This window comes from Palaemon carinicauda, chromosome 15 (assembly GCF_036898095.1).
Source record: "Palaemon carinicauda isolate YSFRI2023 chromosome 15, ASM3689809v2, whole genome shotgun sequence".
NCBI lineage: Eukaryota > Metazoa > Arthropoda > Malacostraca > Decapoda > Palaemonidae > Palaemon > Palaemon carinicauda.
The window spans coordinates 77,701,305-77,726,961 of record NC_090739.1 but is presented as its reverse complement, the minus strand read 5'-3'; the positions used below and the strand labels follow the sequence as shown (position 1 = coordinate 77,726,961).

Below are 25,657 nucleotides of genomic sequence, written 5' to 3'. Positions count from 1 at the left end.
CAGTCGCGGGACGGAGGTCATACGCAGGGGTCTTCCAGGCGAAGTGGAGAGTCTTCGGTGGTTGGTGTCGTGGGAGATATACCTCTTCCCTTGAGGCCTCTTCTCCAGCAATAACAATCATATTGCCTTTCGGCGGGAGGAAACTCCTTTCTGCTCTCGGCAATGAAGCCTGTCGCTCAGCCTTTCCCTAACCTTCAGGCTTAAAGGAATAACTTTTTCCTTCCCGCTGGACCTTTCCTCACTCATGCGAAGCTGCAAACGTCCCTGCCCAAGTCGGAGTAAGACCTCCAACTTGGAGCATGGCTCGGACTTTTTAGTCCCTTATGAGATCTTCTCAAGACCCTTTACGTCAGGCCTCTGATCGTATTCCGTCTTGGGGCTCCTGCTCACTCGGGCCGCGGCCAGTGTGTAAGCAATCTTCTTGGTCTCGTACGACTCCGCCCTTTCTAAGGAATGGGGGAAGGCAACATTCAGGTTCGCTCCTGAGTTGTTGGCTAGACTCGGAATCTCGGGGTCCCGGCCCTTCGGTCCAATTCCTTCAAGATTTCGAGTCACCATTCTGTATCTGATGTCCCAAAACCTTCTCCTTCTTGCCAGTAAAGGAATCGAGAGGTTAGCTTTGGGAACAGCTGCATTTTGTCCTCAGTTGCAGCCCGTTTGGGAGCACAAGAAGGACACGGGGGAGAGTCACCAGTATACCTCTTCAGCTCGGACTCAAGGACATTCATCTCGACCTGACTCCAGACCCTCCCCCGTCACGTCGCCCTACAGCACGATGTCGGATATATCGCAACGTCCCTCGCCTTCGAGTAATACTACTCTGTGACGCAGGTGCTACAAGCTGGAGTCTGGAAGCGTCTAATGACCTTCGCAGCCCGCTTCCTGTAGGGCGTGACCCACAGGAGTTTCGATACGTTTTCTATCGCTCTGTGGTGGCTACACAACAGCTGGTCTAACCTCAGGCTCCTTTTTGGACAGGTAGCAGAAGGTTGAGGGCATTGTTATCAGGTTTTAGTCTGCATGAACGAAAGAAGTATGTCTGGCCCTTACTTCTTTCTTCATCATCCCCTCTACTGGGAAGCAGCATCCTGGTCTCTGCATAGCTGACCTCGAACCTCTGCAGGTAAACCATGCTTCCTTGTGTTCCGAGTATTGAGTCAATACTGTCGCGTCCCCCATACCCTGACGAGGTGGTATTGGGAACGTCCTAACCCAGAGTTCCTTCTGGAACTCCAGGTCAACTGCCTAGGATGGGTCACACTTCTTCCTTCACACACAAGCTTATGTAGGCCACACGGTTCCTTGTGGAGCAAGGAACTTGTGAGGTGCAGGGACTCCTTTTCTCGAGTGCGACTCACTCGGATTCTGAGTCCCCGGGTAAAGCCAAAGCCAGTATGGCTGGGGACTTTCCACCCTACCTAAGGGGAAGTCACCCAATGTAAATAGCGTGGTTTGTATTTCGGTTACAGAACAAATGACAAATTCGAAGATAATTTGTATTTTTCCTAACCATACAAACCTTAGCTATTTACACATATTTGCCCGCCAGCCCTGTCCCCCAAGACAAGTCCTACCTCTAAGTGAAAGTGAGCTTCACCGGTGTGTGAGGGGGGGGAGGGGTAGCTAGCTACCACTCCCCTATCCCCCCGCTAACTAGCGCGGGGAGTAATACACCCTTGTTAAATTCTAATGGCTCGCCATTTCAGCTACGCTAAAAGGTAAACCCAATGTAAATAGCTAAGGTTTGTATGGTTAGGAAAAATAAAAATTATCTTCGAATTTGTCATTTTAAGAGTGTATACCAGGTTTATAAAATTTTGAATTTACAAAGAAAATAAAGTTAAAATATTAAAAATAATAAAAGAAATATACCATAGATTCCTGTCTTTCGCGGTTTTTTCAGCTATCGCAGGTGTTTCTGGAACAGAACACCTGTGATAGCTGAGGGAATATTATAAACCTCATCGCTTCCTTTGAGTTGTCTAAGCTCGTGAGGAACTTCAAGCAGCCTTGGCCACCTCAGGATCTCAGGCCCCAGAGTGGGACATGACTAGTCCACAAGGCTTTTACACACACCCTGTTCAAGCCTTATAGGAGGTCGTCAGACAGGGATCCGCCTCTCGAGGATCGGAGAAGAGAGCGAGGAAGTTGCATGGTTTCACTTTCTTGGTCACCCATGCCGAGGCTGGAAGGTCTCCTTCAGTTTTGTACCTGATATCGTGGCCAAAACCTAGAACCCAGCGGCGCATGACCCAAGGTTCAAGTCCTTCTCCATCCCCTCTCTTCGAGAGTCATCAGGTGGTGATCAAGAGGAGATGCTCTAATGTCCCATGAGGCCTCTGCAGTGGTATTTAAAAAGGACCCAACACATTAGGCGTGGGTGTCAGAGACTTTTTGTTAGCACTCTGAGGTCCATGAATGAGGTTTCAAGGCACACGCTCTCTTCCTACCTTCGTGAAACAATCCATAGAACGTACAACTCAACTGATACCATAACTTCAGGAGAAATCTGTCAGTGGACCAAGTGTTCGAGACCAAAGTATAGAAAAGGCAGACCACCTTTACGAACTTTACTTTTGAAAGTACAGTGTATCCATAAATACCTTGACACTTTCATGGTTGGACCTATGGTGGCTGCTCAAATACAGTAGTTGTATAACTAGCCCAGCATCCACATGGAACAAGGATGCATCTCATCTATGGAGGAGGAGGAGGAGGAGGAGGAGGAGGAGGAGGAGGAGGAGGAGGAGGAGGAGGAGGAGGAGGAGGAGGAGGAGGAGGAGGAGGAGGAGGAGGAGGAGGAGGAGGAGGAGGAGGAGGAGGAGCCCCTCTCCACCCAAGCTAGGACCAGGGAGGGCCAGGCAAATGGCTGCTGATGACTCAACAGAGAGACCTATAGGCTCCCACAAACCGCCCAACCTTAGCTCACAAGGATGGTAAGGTTGCAGACACTAATGGCACTAACGAGACTGAGTGAGATTCGAACCCCCGACTGGCAAACACCAGGCACAGACGTTACCAATCAGGCCACGACAACCCTTGATAACCAACTTTAATGGTAGTGTCACTGTCCCTTGCCTCTGCCATTCATGAGCAACCTTTAAACTTTTAAAAGTGCTAAGGCTTTAACTTCTATTTTTTACTTTTATATAGCTCCTGAGCCCTGGGTGTGATCCCTATATGTGTTATGATTGTGTTTATATAGCTCCTGAGCCCTGGGTGTGATCCCTATATGTGTTATGATTGTTTTTATGCATATTCAAAACTTTAGTTCCATATAGAGGGAGATGTTTTCAGCGCAAGCTGGACCGCCCATTAAAATCATTGAGGTAGTTAATGACAGGTGGTGAGTATGGGCAGTAAGCCTTGCCCCTTCACTTGTCAGAAATCATCACTTTTGCTTTCAGCCACAATGAGTACGGACATACAGTTGCACCCTTAATCACACTTCTAATTTTCTTTTTATTTCAAGTAATTGAATGTTGCCTGTTAATGGCTTTTTTGATGAATATGAATTAAGAGATTCCTAATTTGTGGGGAGAGGTGGACGTTGCAAGCGGTTTAAGTGTAAACCAGCTGTAGATCCACACTTTCTGTTATTTTTGTAGAGGGCATGATTGTTCTCATTCATCCCCGTGTGCCAAGAGTAGGTCATGGCCTCCTGTACAGGGGTGGTAGACATATGCCTTGAGGAAGAGGTTGAAAAAGTCCAGGAATTCCAGCTGTAATGGTAAGGAAAGGGCTCTTTTTAACACCAGCTCCCTTTTGAGGGAGTTGTTCAGCACCCATATTGTCTAAGTCCACGGCCCAGTGTCACTGACGCTGGGCTAGCGCAGTGCTGGGCCATGACTCTGTTGCAGCAGCGCAGGTTTCCCCAGTTTCCCTGTTAGCCACGGGGGGGGGGGGGGGGGGGGGGGGGGGGCGGTTGACAAGAGTATACAGCCCCATACACTTTCTGAGCCCCGAATGATGGAGGAACTTTGGCACCCTCCTTCACCCTTCCTCTCTCATCCCACACAGGACAGGAAGCATCTTGTCTATCCTAATGTAGAGATGCAAGTCTTGAATGAAAGGTAGAAGGATGGGCTCTTCTCCTTCATTTTTTCTGTCCCCTCTCTGACTTGATGCTGAGTTACACTTATGAGCATCATTTTTTATCCTGAAAAGGTATCTCTTCCATTCTCCATAATAAGGGAAATGAAGGTGAAATTTACACTAACTCATTGATCATCATACGCTAGGCATATTCCAGATTGGTATTCCACTCGAGGAAGGGCTTTCTCATTTGACCACTACAAATCATCATGTACAGACCAGGCCTTATCAGTCTACTCATCCAAATTAGAGACAGATAGGAGGCAATTGGAGTCATCTCCTTCATCATTTACAAGACCATGCAAGAAAAAGAACCAACTGGTTCCTTTATAAGGGGACTTCCAACCCGCCAAGCACCGATTTTATCTATACAAACCTGAGTCCTTCAAGTTAATCTTTCCTTCTTTACCACCTTTCTCAGTCCTGATTGGAAAGGTCAAATTGAAGATATTCTGACAGGACGAGGGGCATAGCTTCTCCCTTGTATTCTCCAACTGGTGTTAACTACCTCGTTGATGATTTTAACGGCCATTCCAGCTTGGGCTGAAAACATTCCTATTTAACGGACTAAATTTTGTACTGTATAGCTAGCAAAAATACAAATTTATTTCAAAATTTGTTGTATTTATATGTATTGCTCACATTAGACAATTAAATTCATTCAGAAGAAATTGCCATTAGTTTGAGTCAGTGATGGCTCAGAAGATTAAATAAAAGTCATTATTATTCAAAGTGTGCAGCATTCCCAGGTAATCATTAGGTACTGGCTTAAGTGTTTAGATTCCAACTTCTTTTATTACTTTCGTGTCTCTGTTTGTAGCCCCCTTTTCTTTCACTCCGAACTCCTGGTTTTGATCCTAATTTTGTGGTAAGATTTTATTCAATTTACTCTTTATTGTGTTTTTTAAGTATTGAAATCTTCTACATAGTAAAATAGTCTTTTCTTGTACGAAGACAGCTAAGTTAACAACCACAATAACAAATTGTTGAGTATTTAGTAAGTTCTAAATAGTTTTCTTACGCTTAGCATTATGACCATAAACAGTATGCTCTACTACCATTATCTTCTTTCAAGAATTAACCTCCTAAAATGTTTTACAGTTTCTCATAATTGCTGTTATGTAATTTTTAGTTATTATTTGTAAACTAGTGTATTTGGCCCATCCTAAAGGATGGGTAAATATTTAAATAGATATGCCTGTAAACCCTTATACCAAGGTATGACTATCCTCTCCCCCTACCCAAAAAAATATTTATATATTTATAGCCAAAGACTTGCTCTTTATTATATAGGGGAGATAATGTTTTGATATTATATGTTTACCATAAATATGGGACTTAACTAGGAAAAGGCAGATTTTTTAATATGCTTTACCTGGTTTAATTTTGATTTTTAGGATCCATACAACAACATAATTAGAACAACAATTGAAGCAATGGCAGCAGTTTTTGGTGGGACACAGTCATTGCATACAAATGCATTTGATGAAGCATTAGGACTACCTACAGTCTTTTCAGCACGCATTGCACGAAACACCCAAATCATTTTACAAGAAGAAACTGGTATTCCAAAGGTGAGTTATAGAATTGTTTTATTATATTATGAAAAGTAGTAAAAATTTGTTTACAATATTCCTACGCAGACACAAACTTCCGAGTCATTTAGTTGTGGTACTCCTAGTCTCATGTTCTCTATGACCAGCCAATCAAACGAAAAAGGAATTTGATTGTATCACAATTCAGTTGCTAAGCAACCAAAGTGCATGGCAGCGTGGTGTGCCTTCAAATGACACGCCCCACTACTCTCATGGTCGTTTTGTTAAGGGGTCGTATCCCTTCCTTTCTCAACAAACTAGACATCCACTTGCACCACACATACCCTTATAGCATTTTATTATTCACTGTCACTTGCGTTACTGTCATAACCTGTGAGTTCATTATGGCTAGTAAGCCTAATATCATGCGTCCATGACCCAGCCGTGATAGACTTCCCTATTGCACTGTCACGATCTGGGTAGATGTTGATCTGCATCCTGTTTGCCCCTCTTGTTGTGGCAAGAGTTGCTCAATAGAATCACCATGTGAGTACAGTCAGACCTCGTTAATCGCGGTTTCGGTTTTTTGCGGCCAAGGAGGATAAAAAAAAAAAAAATTGGGGTGGTTATTGTTTACCCAACATTAAGAATTTGATTTCTAATAATTGGCAACAGCATTGGGATGGCCAAGATCAATGCAGTACCTATTAGATAAAAATTCTCATAAAAATTGCAATAAAATTCAAGCTGGGCAATGATTTCAAATAGCCCATGTTCTTTTAGATTGGGAGCGCTGCACACCACTATCCTAGCTCTCTCTGTACAGTGTGTATCCATTTACTGTGAAAAAAAATTACACCTATATTTGAAATACAGTGAACCCTCGCTACTTCGCGGTTCGACCATCGCGGATTCACCACTTCGCGGATTTTTTCCATAACCCATATATATACAGTAATATATATATATATATATATGTATGCATGTATTTATGTATATATGTAGGTATGTATATGTGTATACATATAAATATATATATATATATACACACACACACATATATATATACATATATATATATATATATATATATATATATATATATATATATATATATATATATATATATCTAAAGTAGGAAGATGTGATGTAGTTCTAAGGGAAAAGTATGGGAAATATGTCTGGGTAATAAGCAAAGCTCTACCTCCAGTTTGTTTCTTCATTATGATCAGAGATAAATGTAAACAAAACATTGGTTGCCATTTTTTATCATGCTTTTTAGCGTGTTTTGGAAATGCATGATATAAAATCACCTTTAATATTTGTGCCTGTTTTAGTTTAGGGTACTGTAGTACATGCATTAAGTGTTCTGTACATTAAAGGGTAGTTTGTTAACAGAACTACGTACAAGGGAAGGTTTTAAAAGTCTGAATATACATGTTGAATAAATAGGTAAATATGGTGTCACTACTTCGCGGATTTTCACCTATCGCGGCCGCGACTGGAACCTATCTACCGCGATAAACGAGGGTTCACTGTAAACCGAATTTTGATTAAACTGGTGTTTCACTTAACTGTATCCAATAATAATAGATGTAATATTCACATATTAGTATTAAATTTATAATTGAATACATAACAAATTATAATCTCCTGCATTACATTCAAATCAGTTGATCAAATCTGCGTAGTCCGTCGTAAACCTATAATGTATTCACTTTCATGATATTATCCCACTGATATGACCATTCACTTTCAGAGAATTACCTCACTGATGTAACCTATCATTTATATTAGTATGGTATCTCTTTCACATTATTATTGTCCTTCACTTATTATTATTATATCCTTAATCCTTTTACCAAATCCCTTTTGTACATTTACTTTGCTCTCCCACACACATCTACAACTTATCGTTCCAATTCTTTTGGTTCTCTTTATTTTTTACGATTTTATTCATCTCTTTTCTAGCATTCATTCATCATTTTCATCTTATTAATAATTTTAAACGCCTTTCTTATCCCTCGTTCCACATATTCCCATTCCTATTTTTCATTCCTTCTCGCATTTCCATATTCAATGATTTCGCTAATTTATTTGATTTAGCGTAGATTTAGCTGAGTGAATGTGCTACCGCAAGGCCCGGGCAATCTGAACGCATGCGCGTACACATGCCATCGCCTCCACCTGTCTCGTCTCTTTGTCACATTGTTTCGTCCTTCTCTCTCCCTAGTGTTTCACTTAACTGTATCCAATAATGATGCATGTAATATTCACATTTTAGTATCGTATTTATAATTAAAAACAAAGTGAATTATAATCGTATACCTTGTTTTCATTCAAATCAGCTGATCAACCCTGCCTAGTCCGTCAACCTCAATTTTTGTATCAAATAACTCAAAGGCATGCTACCGCCGATGCACGATATTTTATAGCTTTTAGCTCTGGGGCACTTGATTAAAAAGCCTTAATAGAGACTGCAAAGAAACCAAGATTTCATTTATTACAGAGAGAGAGAGAGAGAGAGAGAGAGAGAGAGAGAGAGAGAGAGAGAGAGAGAGAGAGAGAGAGAGAGAGAGAGAGAGAGAGAATATCTCTCTCTCTCTCTCTCTCTCTCTCTCTCTCTCTCTCTCTCTCTCTCTCTCTCTCTCTCTCTCTCTCACTAAATATTCGATTTCGTTTCGGAAGCGTTATTGCTATTTAGAAAATTACTATTATTTTAATAGTTAATAGTGCATTAATAAAACACTTATGTGCTTTTGTTTTAAATTTCGGGTGTATTTTATCAATTTAAGTATTTTGGGTGCCGTGATCAGATCAGCTGATATGATCACTAGTTTCGGACAGCTAGGAATGTTTACATTATTTGCCAAGAGATGTGGGTAGTGGTGGTTGTCCAAAACCTCAAAATTTGCAGATTATCAGTACTGTATCTACACTATTGTATACAGGAAAACAATGATGCAAACAATTAAAAAAAAAAGAAAAACAACTTGATTCAATAAACTTGAAATTAAAAACCATCAAAATCAACACTGCCATTCGAACTATTAAAAGTGTTTAAAAAATTCATCAGGACACCATCGTCTTGGGGATAATCTTCGTTGCTTTTGTTTGCACTACTAGCACAGTAGCACTGTCATCGTCCTCCGTTTTGTCTAAATTGGTTAAAATGCTTTTGCCGTATACTTAGAAATCCAAAATAGATTAAATAAAGATGATTTTATATCATACTTTTGCTAAACACGCCACCTAAAACCTAATTCATTGCTTAGTTTACATTCCATCGCCGATCATTTACACATCTGTGTATACAGTAGGTTAGAAATTCAACATAAATGAAGTAAGAGCGATTTTATGCCATGTTTTTCTTAAAAAGACCGTCTAAAACAGAAATTTTTTTGTTTACGTTTCATCCCCGATCATGACGAACAAACAAATGCATTTACACATGCAAGTGATAACCAATGATACTATGAGCTTTTAGTAAAGATGTTATTATGAATAAAGATTATAATATGTGTGATAAAATATTTATAACCAAAGTGTAGTAACAGGCTGGCCTTGAAATTGCTGTCCGCCCATTACATGGAGTATATGATAAAAAACCCTTTTTTTCAAAGGAAATTTTGGGGTTCGTCGTTTACATGGGGTCATCCTTTACACAGTAATATATGGTATATGTTTTATTAAAGCTCAATTAATTATTTAAATAATCCTAATTTCCTAGAATGCAATAATGCTTCCGAAACTAAATAAAAGAGAGAGAGAGAGAGAGAGAGAGAGAGAGAGAGAGAGAGAGAGAGAGAGAGAGAGAGAGAGAGAGATCAGCTGTTGAATAGTGATCAAATGCAGTTTTTATTTATTTAAAAGAAACAATTATTATCGAGATACAGTATTTAAGTTTTTAGTTTATAGAATAAGCTGTGTTTCAGTTTAAGACAGCATAGATAACATACTGTGCCAGAGACAACACATACTGTAAGTTGCGTCATGCTTGTAGAGTTGCGGCATAGACTACAGTTGTCTGAACGAAAACACCGAACATGAACATTTACAGTAAGTACAGTTAAGCTGTACTGTAGTAATATTACTGTACACATATTACAGTAATATACATTATAGTATCAGTGAGTATTAGGTTACAATACAATATTACTAGATAGGAATAACTTTTGCTATACAGAACAGTAAGGGGATGATGACGACTCGGTAAACTTTACCCTAGTACAATAATGCACTGTAACCTTACTGTTTCCAGTACATAGTGTACATGTGTGCAAATGTTCTGTACACTGTACATATGATTATAAACTTGTAGAAACCAAATTAAAACTATTAGGCAGTATTTACTATGTTAATCATCAGCTCGGGCATCCGCTTGTGGCAAAGGGCAGTGACTTTTTAGGTTAGGAGCTAGCCCACCCTGGTGTAACATTTATTCACGAATTTTTGCTTATCGTGGCTGTCTTTGTAACATAACCATCGCGATAATCGAGGTCTGACTTTACTGTAAGGAGTGGCCATCCTTCCAGTGGTAGATATTGTTTTTGTAAGAAACGATGTAAGTGAGATTGCCCTTCTTCTTCGTGTTCTTTCAGCAGTGGCAAAAAATGAAAGTTCGTTGCTGCGGCGAAAGTTATCCTTCTATGAGGTCCTTTGTGTCAGGAACTCACTGAGGCTCCAGTCACGGATGACGACGGCCATAATAATTTTTTTAATGTTTTATCTCCCAGTATTGATAATGTACAGTATGAGCTTGAGCCGGTACTTGTAGCGGATCCCTTGGCTATGGCCGAAGTGATCCTGGAACCATATCCAATCTGAGTACCCTCAGTCCCAGATTACCCTGTTATGAAAAGATCTTCCTCATCTCCCAGAAGTGGGTTGAGTGGGGAACCTTAGATGAATGATTATCCAAAAATGATTCCTCTGCTCTTGGAAGTATCTCCAATCCGAGCGTTGAAAGTATCTTCGCGTTCCCGTTCGCGTAACCCTAGAGTTGAGCCTGCCATTTCCCCTGGTACTGAAGCGGTTTTGTTGAAAGATCCTTTTTAACAATCTCCAGCTCATTCTGATGAGCCAGGTTTGCCTTGTACACCCAGGGATCCTCAGCATCGATCTCCTCTGAAGAGTTTCTAGGACTCTTCATCTCTTTATTATGAGGGTGGCTGACTGCTTCAGCTGTGTCCACACCCCAAGACCTGGCAATGCCAAGCTGTTCTAAATAATTGTCTTCTTCTTCTTCAAAGCCTACTAGTGCTAAGAAGTCAAGTGTGACAAAACCTCCCATTAATTCCCTGATATTGTCTATTCATGGTTCAACCTGGCCGAACGTTCAGCTTAACAAGCCCAATGTCTCATTCAGAAGCATCACATTTTATTCAAATCACGAGTCTCATACGCCATTTGGATTGCCTACACAAGGTTCCTCACGCGCAAACTGTTAACAAGTGGTGCGCTATGGTTCTATGTTCCTGCAATCACAAAGTCCTAGGCACAAGTTTGATGAGGTGTTTTCTACCCAAACGAAGGAGATGCTAGATTTCCTTAATACACAAGTCTCAGCTTCAGAATTCTGTTAAGGTCAGCCGATCCTTAAAGTTACTACCCTTGGCCCTTTCTCGCCAGAAAATATTCTATATACAACTGGCGCTTTTCAGAATCCACTCCCTTTTGACGCTGACGTTGCTAACCTAGTACCTAGATTATCCAACCTATTCTCCATCTTTTCAGGTCCTGAAATGCCAAACATGGAGGTAGCTGTTATGTCCGCGATCAAAGCCTTATTTTTGGCTCGACCACATGTGTGAAGCAGTGTCTTGCTATGCAGTCACAGAAAACCGTAAAGAGGAATATGCCTTAAGCATTTTGAGGAATGGTCACGATCAGGGGCCAAAGCTCTATAATTCATATTACATCAATCTGTTTTCCTTTGGGGAAACTGTATTCTAAGAAGATGCCATGCAGTCTTGGCCACATACTCAAAACAGCTGTCCCCGAGGGACATGCTATGACTTGAGAAACTCAGATTTAGTGAGATTTAGATTGAGAGGTTGGGACAAGCTTCTCTGATGAGGAGAGGATAGGCACCAATGATGCCAGACCTCAGCAGCAACAATGGAACTCGCCTTTCAAACAAGTTTCTCAGCAGAGAAGACTTCTGCCTCCAACAGATTCGCAATAGCCTGGGAGGCAAGCCACCAGATCCACCTTCCGATGGAGAGGTTATCACTCCAGACGTAGAGGTCGTGGTTGCAGAGGTTCTTGCTATGAAAGGCATATCCCCATGTTTACCACCAGTGTGGGTTATCTAAAAAGCTATTGGCTCAGGTGGCAGTACTTCATGGCCAATCCCTGGACGGTAGAATTCTTTTGTTTCACGATATCGAGTCCCGTTCATAGACTGTCTGCTGCCTGTGACCACGGCTCTGACAATCCAACTGTTTTATTTGAAAGGCTCTGTAAAGGACCTCCTCTTACTAAAGGAGGTATCTAGAAAATAGGCTAAAGGAGCCGTGGGAGAAGTTTTGAATGACTCACCAGCCTTCATCAATCTATTCTTTGTATAGAAGCTGGTAATAGGTTGGTGATCTGTCATAGACCTTTCCCAATTGAATCTTTTTGCGCTGCAAACAAAACTCAAAGTGGAAACTCCGGCCACCCTGCTCCAGGCAATCAGGAAGAACAATTTCCTCCTGACCATAGACCTGAAAGATGCCTTTTTTCATGTCCCCATTCATCCTACCTCAAGGAATTATCTAAGGTTTCCCTTTCAAGACAGAATATTCAAGTTCAGGGTGCTATGTTTCATCCTCTCAACAGCCCCTCAGGTTTTTACCAAAATCATTACTCTTGTCTCAGCCTGGGCTCATGCCTTGGTCATCAAGCTTTTGAGGTACCTGGATGAATGGCTTCTCCTGGCAGAGTTTCGAACTCTTCTGTTAATGCACAGGGATCTACTCATAGACTTTTGCAAGGAGTTAGCAATCCAACTCAACTTAGAGAAGTCCAGCCTCGTCCCTCAACAATCCATCAGGTACCCAGGCATAGACATAGACTCGGTCCAAGCCAGAGCGTTTCCATCTGCCGACAGGATCTTGAGTTTCAGGAAAATAGCAGAAATCTTCCTGGATGGGAACCCACTTCCTGCCCGCTCTTGGCAGAAACTTCTAGGTCATCTTTTCTTCTTTGGAGAAACTCGTCCCCTTCTGGAGAATGCATCTTCGCTCTGTGCAGTGAGCTATGAAAAGTCATTGGTCGCAAACATCTGACCACCCTGCAACCCTGCTGTTGGTACTCCAGGAGGTTGTGACGAGCCTCCATTGGTGGCTGAGGGAGGAAAACATGTTAACTGGAACCCCCCTTCAGGTTCCTCCTTCACAATGCTTTCTGTTCTCAGATGCTCCTCATTAAGGGTTGGGCGCTCACCTAGGAAGGTAGCAAATCTCAGGCCTATGGTCAGAATCGATTTCCTGCAGATGCCAGCAGCGCAACTAATGTTACTCCACTTCTCAGAGACTGAAAGGTCACTCTGTGGTATTGATGAGCAACGACTCCATGGTAGTGACCTAAATATCCAAACAAGGAGGCGCAGCCCCTCTCCTGATCTGCCAACTGGCAATATATATACTGTATACAGATGGGCACAAATCAAAGCAATCTTGCTCTCGGCGAGGTTTATTCCTGGGAAGAGGAACGTCGTTATTGACCATCTGAGTTGATCCGGGACGACAGTTGGTTGAGAATGGTCTTTGCATCCTCTAGTGACAAAGAGACTTTTGACTTTGTGGGGTTCCCTGTCTCTGGACATGTTCACCACTCCTGAATCACAAACTTCCGATGTATTGCTCACCAGTCTCAAACCAAGTTGTAGTAATGAAAGATACCTTTCGGTGGAAGAAGCATGGTTCTTTAAATGTAGGCGAGCAATGGCTAAAGTTTGTCCTTGCAATTTGTTAATGGACAAGGCAAACCTTAATAGCACAGGAAATTGGGAGGGTCTAGACTTTTATGCATATCTGCTGCTCTGTCTGATTTGGCAGATCCTGAACAGTGTCAGAGTAACGCTAGTACTGTAGGTCCAAAGTGTGACAGCAGAATGATATCCAGACCTGCTTGAGCTTCTCACGGAAGTTCCAAGAGAACAGAATGGTCAAATCTACTACGCCAACCACACATAAAAAAGTTTCACGACACAGTACATTACCTGTCATTTCACGGTGGGAGACTATCCAGCATCTCCTCCGAAAGAAAGGTTTTTCAGGATCAACTGTGAAATAAATTTCCGGACATCTCTGAAAGTCATCCACTGCAATCTACCAGGCCAAGTGGAAAATCTTCTGTGATTGATGTCATAGGGGGAATATTGCTCCATTCAAGGCCACTATTCTCTTGATTGTCAACTTTTTCTGTGATCCTGAGGAACAGGAAATCCCTTTCAGTCACTGTGGTAAAAGGCTATTGCTTGGCCTTGAGCCAGGTTCTCAAGCTGAAAGGGCTTGACCTCTTCTCTTCATGGGAACTCTCAGCTCTTATTTGGAGTTTTGAGCAGACTTTTTCCCCTTCCTTGGATTTAACAAAGGTTATCAGGTCTGAAGAAAGCTCCCTACAAACCTATGCATAAAACCTTAGACAGGGACCTTACCTTAAGGACAGTCTTCCTCTTTGCCTTAGCTTCAGCCAAAAGAGTAAATAAACTACATGGTCTATCTTATCTTATGTCACATTCCAGAGGATGGAAAGAATTATCCCTATCATTTGTTCCAAAATTTGTGACCAGAACCCAGAATCCAGTTGAAAATTATGTCAGATTTGACCCCTTCATGATCTTCTCTCTCAAAGAGGTAACTGATGACCCAGATGACATTTTACTCTGTTCCATGAAAGCAATTCGAAAATATTTATAAAGAACTCTGTATTTTAGGCCTAAAATATCCAATTTGTTCACGAGCAATTGGCACTCCAAAAAGAAAGTGTCCAAAGACAATTTCATTTTGGTTGAGAGAAACAATCTTGAGAGCTTATAAATCTTCAGAGGAAGCCTAGCTAGGGGACCCCTCTTGAGCACATGATATCAGTGGTCTTGTAGCAGCAATCGTAGCATTCCATAAAGAACACTTAGTAGCAAAAGATCTCAAAGCTGGTGTATGGAAGAGACAAACCGCTTTTATGGACCATTACCTTAGAGATTGTACTCACGGGTCCCTGGACACTTTCTGCTTAGGCCTATTGTTGCAGCGCAACAAGTAATCTAATCTTACACTCTTACAGGACACGTAACTTTTTATCAAAGGCATCAGTTATACTCTACATTATAAGGGTATGTAATATGTATCACAGATAGACCTGAAGCCTTTGTTTAGATCTCACCCTAATGCAAGTAAAAGTGCCATACTTTTCAGTTATTTTTTATTATATATTGGATATATTCTTTATGTGACTGTTAATGTTCATATAGCTTCACCCCGGCTACACAGTTCCAATTTATACACTTTTGACCTTTTCCTATTACAGTACTTATTAGTAATTGTAGCTATACCTCTTTACAAAGACTTCCCTCCTACTATGATAGACTCCCATTTAAGTAACTCAGAAGTTTGTATCTGCTTAGGAATAAACCACAAATTTTTAAAACAATGTGTGTTTTTCATAGCTATACAAACCTGTATTAGAGATCATATGAAGTGTGAAGTAGATGATGAATGGAGAAGTATTGATTTAAAAGCTCAAGGGCCTCGGTTTGGCGAAATCTAACTGAGGCCCTTTGCATTAATAGGCGTGAGAGGAGGTGATGATAATGATACAAACCTGAGTCATTTAATCAAAGGTCCTTCCTCAACTGCCTCTCTAGTCTTTAAACAGGAGAGAGTGAAGCACATCATGCAACAGCACCCCATGCCGCTATGCACTGTGGTTGCTCAGCAACTTTAATATGATGCAATCAGAGTCCTTTTTCTTTTGAGTGTCTGGTCGTAGAGAAAACTAGACTTGGAATAACTCATTTAAACGACTCAGGTTTGTATAGTTACAACAAATTTAAATTGTTTTAAAAATTTTTAGTATTACCCTGTAGTATTACAAAATACTGTACTGTAATGAAAGATTTTGAATATCTGAATAACCTAATTTCTAACTGGTGACCCATGCATTCCCAGATATTTTGATAACTGTTGATAACTTGAATGCTAATGTTTGTTGATAAGTTCCTTAGTTTTGTTATTGGAATGTACTACTGAGCCTTGCTTTTTTATTTTAATGCCCAATTTAGCCATGGATCTGGCCTAAAATATTTGAATTGGTTGTAAACTTTTTATGACCCGTATCCTGCAGTGCCTAACTATTATGTTAACCAAGATTACAAAGGTGATAACTGCATCTGTGCCATTTCTTGATAAAGTTATATAGTTGGTATTATTGTCACAGGAAGGGGATTCGGTGACTATCCTCAATATACTGAGGGGATAAGGGATAAGGCCTTTGTATTTTTCAGTCATGTGTTCATACTGTCTTTAAAATTACTTTGTTTATTGTTCTAACAACAATTAATTTAAAGCTCATTACTATTTGTTCAGGGATTTTTTAAAAGTTCTGTCATAGCAAAAGAAAAAGTCTGTATCTTTCATTCTATTTCCTCCCCATTTTAACCCTATGTAGACAATAGTATTTTCTTTTGTCTCGGTGAACGTAAGGCTGAAGGTCGTTTTAGTTCAGCCATGCCTGAAAAATTATGTAGCTCAGAAGGTGTGGTTCTTGTTTGATGATCTTTTCTCTTGTATGAGCCCATTTACTGCCACCTGATAAAGATTGATGCTGGGTAAGGAATGCTTATTTGCCCATGATTTCATTTAATCTTATTAATGCTGTACATCATACATATACCAAGGCGCTTCCCCCAATTTTGGGGGTTAGCCGACATCAAACAAATGAAACAGAAAAGGGGACCTCTCCTCTCTACATTCCTCCCAGCCTGACAAGGGACTCAACCGAGTTCGGCTGGTACTGCTAGGGGTCCCACAGCCCACCCTCCTCCGTTATCCACCACAGATGAAGCTTCATAACGCTGGATCCTCTACTGCTCCTACCTCCGCAGCCTTCCAAGGCACCGGAGGAAGCAGCAGAGCCTACCGGAACTGCGTCACAATCGCTCGCCATTCATTCCTATTTCTAGCACGATCTCCTGCCTCTCTCACATTAATCCTCCTATCACCCAGAGCTTCCTTCACTCCATCCATCCACCCAAACCTTGGCCTTCCTCTTGTACTTCTCCCATCAACTCTTGCATTCATCACCTTCTTTAGCAGACAGCCATTTTCCATTCTCTCAACATGGCCAAACCACCTCAACACATTCATATCCACTCTAGCTGCTAACTCATTTCTTACACCCGTTCTCACCATCACTACTTCGTTCCTAACCCTATCTACTCGATATACACCAGCCATACTCCTTAGACATTTCATCTCAAACACATTCAATTTCTGTCACTCCGTCACTTTTATTCCCCACAACTCTGATCCATACATCACAGTTTGTACAATCACTTTCTCATACAGAACTCTCTTTACATTCATGCCCAACCCTTTATTTTTTAACACTACCTTAACTGCCCCCAACACTCTGCATCCTTCATTCACTCTCTGACATACATCTGCTTCCACTCCACCATTTGCTGCAACAACAGACCCCAAGTACTTAAACTGGTCCACCTCCTCAAGTAACTCTCCATTCAACATGACATTCAACCTCGCACCACCCTCCCTCCTCGTACATCTCATAACCTTACTCTTACCCACATTAACTCTCAACTTCCTTCTTTCACACACCCTTCCAAATTCTGTCACTAATCGGCCAAGCTTCTCTTCCGCGTCTGCAACCAGTACAGTATCATCCGCAAACAACAACTGATTTACCTCCCATTCATGGTCATTCTCGTCTACCAGTTTCAATCCTCGTCCAAGCACTTGAGCATTCACCTCTCTCACCACTCCATCAACATACAAGCTAAACAACCATGGCGACATCACACATCCCTGTCTCAGCCCCACTCTCACCGGAAACCAATCGCTCACTTCATTTCCTATCCTAACACATGCTTTACTACCTTTGTAGAAACTTTTCACTGCTCGCAACAACCTTCCACCAACTCCATATAACCTCATCACATTCTACATTGCTTCCCTATCAACTCTATCATACGCTTTCTCCAGATCCATAAACGCAACATACACCTCCTTACCTTTTGCTAAATATTTCTCGCATATCTGCCTAACTGTAAAAATCTGATTCATACAACCCCTACCTCTTCTAAAACCACCTTGTACTTCTAAGATTGCATTCTCTGTTTTATCCTTAATCCTATTAATCAGTACTCTACTATACACTTTTCCCACCACGCTCAACAAACTAATACCCCTTGAATTACAACTCTCATGCACATCTCCCTTACCCTGATATAGTGGTACAATACACGCACAAACCCAATCTACTGGTACCATTGACAACACAAAACACATATTAAACAATTTCACCAACCATTCAAGTACAGTCACACCCCTTCCTTCAACATCTCAGCTCTCACACCATCCATACCAGATGCTTTTCCTACTCTCGTTTCATCTAGTGTTCTCCTCACTTCCTGTCTTGTAATCTCTCTCTCATCTGCCTCCCTATTATCCTCAACATTCAGTAAACTTTCAAAATATTCCGCCCACAGTTTTCTTGCCTCCTCTCCTTTTAAAAACCTTCCATTTCCATCTTTAACTGTCTCTTCAATTCTTGAACCAGCCTTCCTTACTCTCTTCACTTCTTTCCAAAACTTCTGCAGTGATTTAAGTAATTCTAATTTAGTAATGATATTTTTAATAATTATAAATATAATTTCTATTATTAGTGCTATTCTAGATTTTTTGTAATGATAATAATAATTATAATTTCTAAATATTATTATCGATAATGTTATTATTATTGTTATTTTAATAGTTCTTGCATAATATGTGTTTGTAATAATTTAGATCATTGATAAAAGTTCTTGATCGGTTAGCAGCATTTGATACTTCAGTCTCTCTGCTTTCTACCTTACATTCTTCAAGTGGGAATTAAATATGGGTAATTTCAAGCTTTTAGTAAAAGTTTAATGTAGTGAATTGGAGAAAAGGCTTTTTTCATTGGCTTAGTACTTGCCAACGGATTTTTTGTCAAACATTTTGAGACTGAGTGTTTTTCCTTTGTTGTAACTTTATTTTCCATGCTTGTCGCAATCAAATATGATAACTCTTTGAAACATCATTTCCAATCCTCTCAAGGAAATTATGAGACTTCGGATCATGTTAGTTCTTGAATACAGTATGTGACTATCTTGGTACCCCAATTACTGATGACTCTTAACTTTTGGCAACAAGTTTCGTAGGTATGCCTTAACTTTTTATTTTCCAACATTCTTGGATGTTGGCAAGTGAAGACAAGGAGTATGGTCCATGGCTGTGCATTTTCTTTTAACATTCTTGAGAAAAGCTCATTCTCTATATCCTTGACCACAAAATGAGTCTTTGTCGCCACTTTTCCTATGGGAATACTGCATATAGGAGTGAGCTTAGTTATTTCCATCAAACATGACTTAAGGTTATGAGGTAACATAGTAAAGATATTCTTCTTTGTTTGCTTCTTTTCTTTTTGAACCTTAGACATAGATATTCAAAGCACAATTTTGGGACACAATACACTTGGAAAGAAATGTTTCATGATATGATTTTAGTAAAACACCAACATGATAAGCATATTTTCTAGTATGAAGGACAAAAAGAGCATCAACTCAAAGCTTATAGGACTATGATTAATGTCTTAAAACTAAAGGAAGTAAAGACACTAGATTATTTATGGGCATGAGTACCAGTTTTATTGCAGAGGAAGATGTACAGAGCCTAGGTTATTGCCACACTGGTTAAGACTTTGGAACAGTTTGAATGCCCAAAATTAGTTCTTTATTTGGCTCAAGTTAAAGATTCTTGCCATGTTCATAGTACAGTACAGCCACCAATATGTTGAGTTCAACTTCTGTAGTGATCAAATACATACAGTACAGTATATGTGACAAAATTCATGTGTATTTAAGAGTAGGCTCCATTATGTAACCAGATATGAATTGATGGAAAAATAATGAAGACTTGAGAGATAGGTTGTCCACATTCAGTCTTGGAACAGAAATTTCATCAGATAATCTAGTGACTAGACAAATTCTAATCTAGTCACTGAGCAAAGGGTCTACAATGTGTTACAAGTGATTTGTTAAAAACAATTGGAGTATTGATCATTGATGAACTTGCCAGTACTGTCGAGGAAAATGTGTTGAAGGAATTAATGGCACCATAATATGGACAAAAGAGTACTATACCAATAATGCACAAAGCATAAAATCAAAAAATATTGCATGAAAAAAAATATAAATAGGATTAGTGGGCCAAGCTTTTAAAGTATTAAAGAAGTTGCCTAAAAATCAAAATCACAGTTTGCCTGTATGCCAGAGAGGTTATCCAAAGCTACAGTTTCTGTCATATGACATACATACGTACATATACCAAGGCACTTCCCCCAATTTTGGGGGATAGCAGACATCAAACAAATGAAACAAAAAAGGGGACCTCTCCGCTCTACGTTCCTCCCAGCCTGACAAGGGACTCAACCGAGTTCGGCTGGTACTGCTAGGGCCACAGCCCACACTCCCCCGTTAGCCACCACAGATGAAGCTTCATAATGCTGAATCTCCTACTGCTGCTACCTCCGCGGTCTTCCAAGGCACGGGAGAAAGCAGCAGGGCTTACCGGAACTGCGTCACAATCGCTCGCCACTCATTCCTTTTTCTTGCACGCTCTCTTGCTTCTCTCACATCTATCTTCCTATCACCCAGAGCTTTCTTCACTCCATCCATCCACCCAAACCTTGACCTTCCTCTTGTACTTCTCCCATCAACTTTTGCATTCATCACCTTCTTCAACAGACAGCCATTTTCCATTCTCTCAACATGGCCAAACCACCTCAACACATTCATATCCACTCTAGCTGCTAACTCATTTCTGTCATATGACAACTAAGGTAAAATATCTCCATAGAAGTAACAGTTTATGCTGTGTTAGACAGAAAAGAATCCTTTCATGAAAACCAATAAGCCTGTCTGAAAGTTTGTTTTTAATTTAGTAATTACCAGTTTTTTTTTGCTTCAGCTGATTACCTTACCAGATTTCAGGACTTTTGATTAATTTGCTCTCATATTCTAAGTGTTCAATTAAGCTCAACAGTTTTATAGTATTGGTATAGATTTTTTATAGCAGTGTTTAGCATGTTTATTCATGATAGAAATTTACACTGTGTTGGTATCAAGCATGTCTTGTATCAAGTTAACAACTATGGAATATTACTTTAGGTGCTTTCATTTTAAAAATCATAGTTTAATAATTCTGTAAACATTAATTTTTTTTATCTTTTAGGTAATTGATCCTTGGGCTGGATCATATGCAATGGAGTCACTTACAGAGGAAGTGTATAACGCTGGAAAAGCCATTATAGACGAAGTAGAAGCCATGGGAGGTATGGCTAAGGCTGTGGCATCAGGTAATGTATCCATTGCATTATGTCACTATTTAAGGAATAAAGAAATACTGAGGTGCTTTAATTGTTTGTTTGGAACTTGGCTTACCTCTTGCTTTTGTCATGCATACTATTTCTGTGAACCTCACATGATGATCATATTGCTCCTTGAATGCAAACTGTAGTAAAAAAAAAAAAAAAGGTTACGGGATCCATCTACACTCAAGTCCTTCTTTGTCCAAGAACCAATTCCATTTCCAAGTTATCTAACAGTTACAGCAAAGGCACAGATTTTGAGACTATAAATTTGGATAGAAAAAAAAATATGATAGAAGTGGTTTTGAGACCTGCACCAAGGTTTTATAACATTGTTCATAGTCTACAAACCTTCAGAGGGTTGGAGATCAGCTCTAGCTGTCTCGACCCTCAAACAAATTTACAGTTCTCACAAAGCTTTATATGGAAACTCCCTTGACAGGTTTTGGGGCAATAAGGAAAGAAGATTGGATGATTTTGTACTGCATGTGTTTCATACATGCTCTTACAATGTAATGATACTGATTTTTTTATCTTGCTCTCTCCCACACTGATGATAGACCAACCTCCAACCTGTTTAAACTTGCCATCGCATCCTTTAGTTTGTTTGAATTTTTGTGACACACTTGCTCGCAAGTGCTTGTAAATAAGCTCGCTATCTATTGAATAAAGGTTACTTGCATTCACCTCACTTCTCTGTTAGGTCCTAACAGTTATGTTGCCACATTGGTGATCACCAGAGTGAATACTCCATACCACATCTTTTGCCCACCCATTCGCCCTACCCTTGTTACAATGCCATCCACCCAACCTGACTCTTCAACACATGCCATCTCAATGAAACTGCCACCCTTTGCCAGCGGAGAAGTGTTTGCCTGATTCCATCACGCTGAAGTTCAGTTTCGCTTCAAGGGTGTGACTCGCTCAAGCAGTAAAGCAACCTGTCCTTGCAGCGAATCCCAAGGATACATACCCAGAAATCTCTGATTTACTGTACCACCAAGTGGACATCCCAGTAGAGTATGACGCCCTCAAAAAATACCTCTTGGAGCAATGGTCATCATTGCCTGCTGCCCGTATAGCCAAGCTTTTTTAGCTCTCTCAATAACTGTTGGGGGACCAAAAGGCTTTGCTCATCCTCAGGGAAATGACCAGTATTGCTAACTTGCAACCTGCTGCACACGGCTCTCAGGAAGTGAATATAAATTGTGCCCTTTGGGTACGATGCCTACCCGAACCTGTACGTGCCACCATCCCCGATGTCGATACCTTACCCATGAAGGACCTGATGACCAAAGTCAACGCCCTTATGAACAGCCACTTAACCACCTTCAAGACCTCCATCAAACCTCCACTCCTGACGAAGAGGACGCCCACCCTGTAACATGTGGGAGCAGCAACAAAGCCGTCCACCATCACATATTCTACCCCTCGGTCACTCCCCAATCAACGACCTCTCCCCGCAGTTCTGCTACTACCACTCCAGATTTGGGGCAGCTGCAAAGAAATGTGCAGACGGTTGTCAGTGGCCAAAAAGCGTGTAAGAAGGCCATCGCTTGTGGGGATGGTCTCCCCTGTCATTAAGCTTTTGTTTTTATATGATAAAGGTACAGGTGTGCAGTATTTGATAGACTGGTGCTTGCCGTTCCCTTCTACCAAAGTCAATCTCCAGGATAGGACGTAGTCATTCTAGGCCTACTGACGTCTGCCTGGTCACTGCCAATGGATCTGAGATCTCCACCCACTGGTATGAAACACTCACACTATCATTTGGGATTGCCAAATACCATTGGAAATTCCTTGTTGCTGACATAACATCGCTACTACTCGCTGCAGATTTCATCACACATTTCCACCTTTTGGTTGATGTGGGGCATCAATGATTAGTCAACGCGGACTTGTACTCATCGGTACCTCTTCATCCCTCCTCCTCCAGGTTCGCACTCCACATCAGTGCACCCATGGATGCCTGTGCCCATCTCCTCATGTCGTACCCTGAAGTCTTCCGTCTTGAGCTTCACCAAACGCTCACGGTTCCCGCCAAGCGCGGTGTTTATCACCATATCAAGATGACGGGGCCCTGAGTGTTCGCTAAGCTACAACCCTGGTTGGAAAAGCAGGATGCTGTAAGCCCAGGGGCTCCAAGAGGGAAAATAACTCAGTGAGGAAAGGAAAAAAGGAAAATAAAATATTTAAGAAAGATTAATAACATTAAAATGAATGTCATGTTGAATGGAGAGTTACTTGAGGAGGTGGACGGTTTAAGTACTTGCGGTCTGTTGTTGCACCAAATGGTGGAGTGGAAGCAGATGTACATGAAAGAGTGAATGAAGGATGCAAAGTGTTGGGGGCAGTGAAGGGAGTGGTAAAGAATAGAGGATTGGGCATGAATGTAAAGAGAGTTCTGTATGAGAAAGTGATTGTACAAACTGTGATGTATGGATAGGAGTTGTGGGGAATGAAAGTGACGGAGAGACAGAAATTAAATGTGTTTGAGATGAAGTGTCTGAGGAGTATGGCAGGTGTATCTAGGGTAGATAGGGGTAGGAACGAAGTAGCAAGGGTGAGAACGGGTGTAAGAAATGAGTTAGCAGCTAGAGTGGATATGAATGTGTTGAGGTGGTTTGGCCATGTTGAGAGAATGGAAAATGGCTGTCTGTTGAAGAAGGTGATGAATGCAAGAGTTGATGGGAAAAGTACAAGAGGAAGGCCAAGGTTTGGCTGGATGTATGGAGTGAAGAAAGCTCTGGGTGATAGGAGGATAGATGTGAGAAAGTCAAGAGAGCGTGCTAGAAATAGGAATGAATGGCGAGCGATTGTGACGCAGTTCCAGTAGGCCCTGCTGCTTCCTCTGGTCGCCTTGGATGACTGCAGAGGTAGCAGCAGTAGGGGATTCAGTGTTATGAAGCTTCATCTGTGGTGGATAACGGGGGAGGGTGGGCTGTGGCACCCTAGCAGTACCTGCCGAACTCTGTTGAGTCCCTCGTCAGGCTGGGAGTAGCGCAGAGAGGAAAGGTACCCTTTTTTTCATTTGTTTGATGTCGGCTACCCCCCAAAATTGGGGAAGTGCCTTGGTATATGGATGGATGGATAAAAGTTAAATGCTGTTTGTTCCAACACAGAGTACTTACCTAGAACTACTTTCTTAGGAGTTACTGGTAACTCTTCCCAACCGACCAGAATTTTGTGTAGTTTACCCTATTCCCATTTTCTATGGGTGACCTCAGGCGGAGTGATACGCGCCCTGAGTCGACCCGGGGTCAGAGAGCGTGCTCGATTAGGTCGTGCTCCCAGTAAGTTTCTGGTCGCGACGTGATTCACATCCCGCCGCGCTCTCTCTTACCCAGTGCGACCCTTTGTGTCCCCGACCCTTTGTGTTTACCACGTGGTTCCTGTGCCCGCATCCTTACCCCTTTCCCTTGTGTCTCTTGGTGTTAGTGTTTTTATTATGGAGCATCCACGCCGTTGCCCTGGGCCTGTGGCCGGTAAGTCTTGTGGGGCTTTCCTTTCGAAGCCCGAGGTTGATCCACACTCGCGTTGTTCGTCATGTAGGGGCAAAGTATGCTCCCCTACCGCCACGTGTTCGGAATGCGAGTCTTGGGGCGAGATTCAGTGGGTCCTCTGCTTTCGTGTCCCCGAATGCCTCGTCGGAACGTGGTTCCCTTTCATCTTCCCCTACCCAGGGTAGGGGTCGAGGTAAGTCCGTTGCGGGGAAGCGGCCCATTGTCCTTCCTCAAGAGTCTGAATTACCTGTGGGGGAAGTTTCTGAGGTGTTACAGGCATGTGTGGGGCCTGAGGGAAGTGCGGTAGAGTGTGTAGGAGACGAGGTCCTGGTGCCCGCAGGGCCTGTCTCTACCGAAGACCCGATGTGGGGGGAAGTCAGGTACTTCCTCTTCTCCCCCATCTTGGGCGTGTGTTTCAGGTACTTCGGCCGCCGGGGGGGATGCCGAGAAAGGCCATTCGTCAAATTCGGACCCCGTCGTTTGGGATATTCCTAGAACACCATGCAGGTCACCCTTCAGACTAGAAGAAGAGTTTGACCATTGGATCGGCCGCAAGAACCTTCCTCGGACCCCCCCAGCACCCGCGGCGACTCTTCCGCCCGTCTTCATGCAGCCTGCAGAAACAGAGGTTCGGCATGGAGTAACCCCTGCGGAGTTGGACGCCTCAGGTGATTCGGCTGATTCCCTTTCCTCCTCCTCGTCTTCCTCGTCCGTGGATTCATCTTCAGAGAACGATTCCAGTTCCGCGAGGAGGAAGCGCGAGAGGTCCAGGAAGAAGAAGAAGTACCGCTCCTGTTCAAAGGAGAAGGAGTCCAGACCTTCTAAGAAGAAAGCGAAGAGGAGTAAGTCCAAAGATTGGGTGAGGATCACGGTGCCCCGGAGCGAGCTGTTTAAGGTCACCACAGCCGC

At 41.8% G+C, this 25,657-nt stretch overlaps 1 protein-coding gene across 1 annotated transcript in view; it reads left to right on the top strand.

Moving 5' to 3' along the window:
- The window catches only part of LOC137654683 (methylmalonyl-CoA mutase, mitochondrial-like), a 169,604-nt gene that overhangs the window by 36,374 nt on the left and 107,573 nt on the right, over positions 1 to 25,657 (top strand). The window contains exons 6-7 of the mRNA XM_068388559.1: positions 5,493 to 5,669; positions 21,110 to 21,233. Of these exons, the coding sequence (XP_068244660.1) occupies positions 5,493 to 5,669; positions 21,110 to 21,233 (301 nt within the window). The remainder of the gene's footprint in view (positions 1 to 5,492; positions 5,670 to 21,109; positions 21,234 to 25,657) is intronic.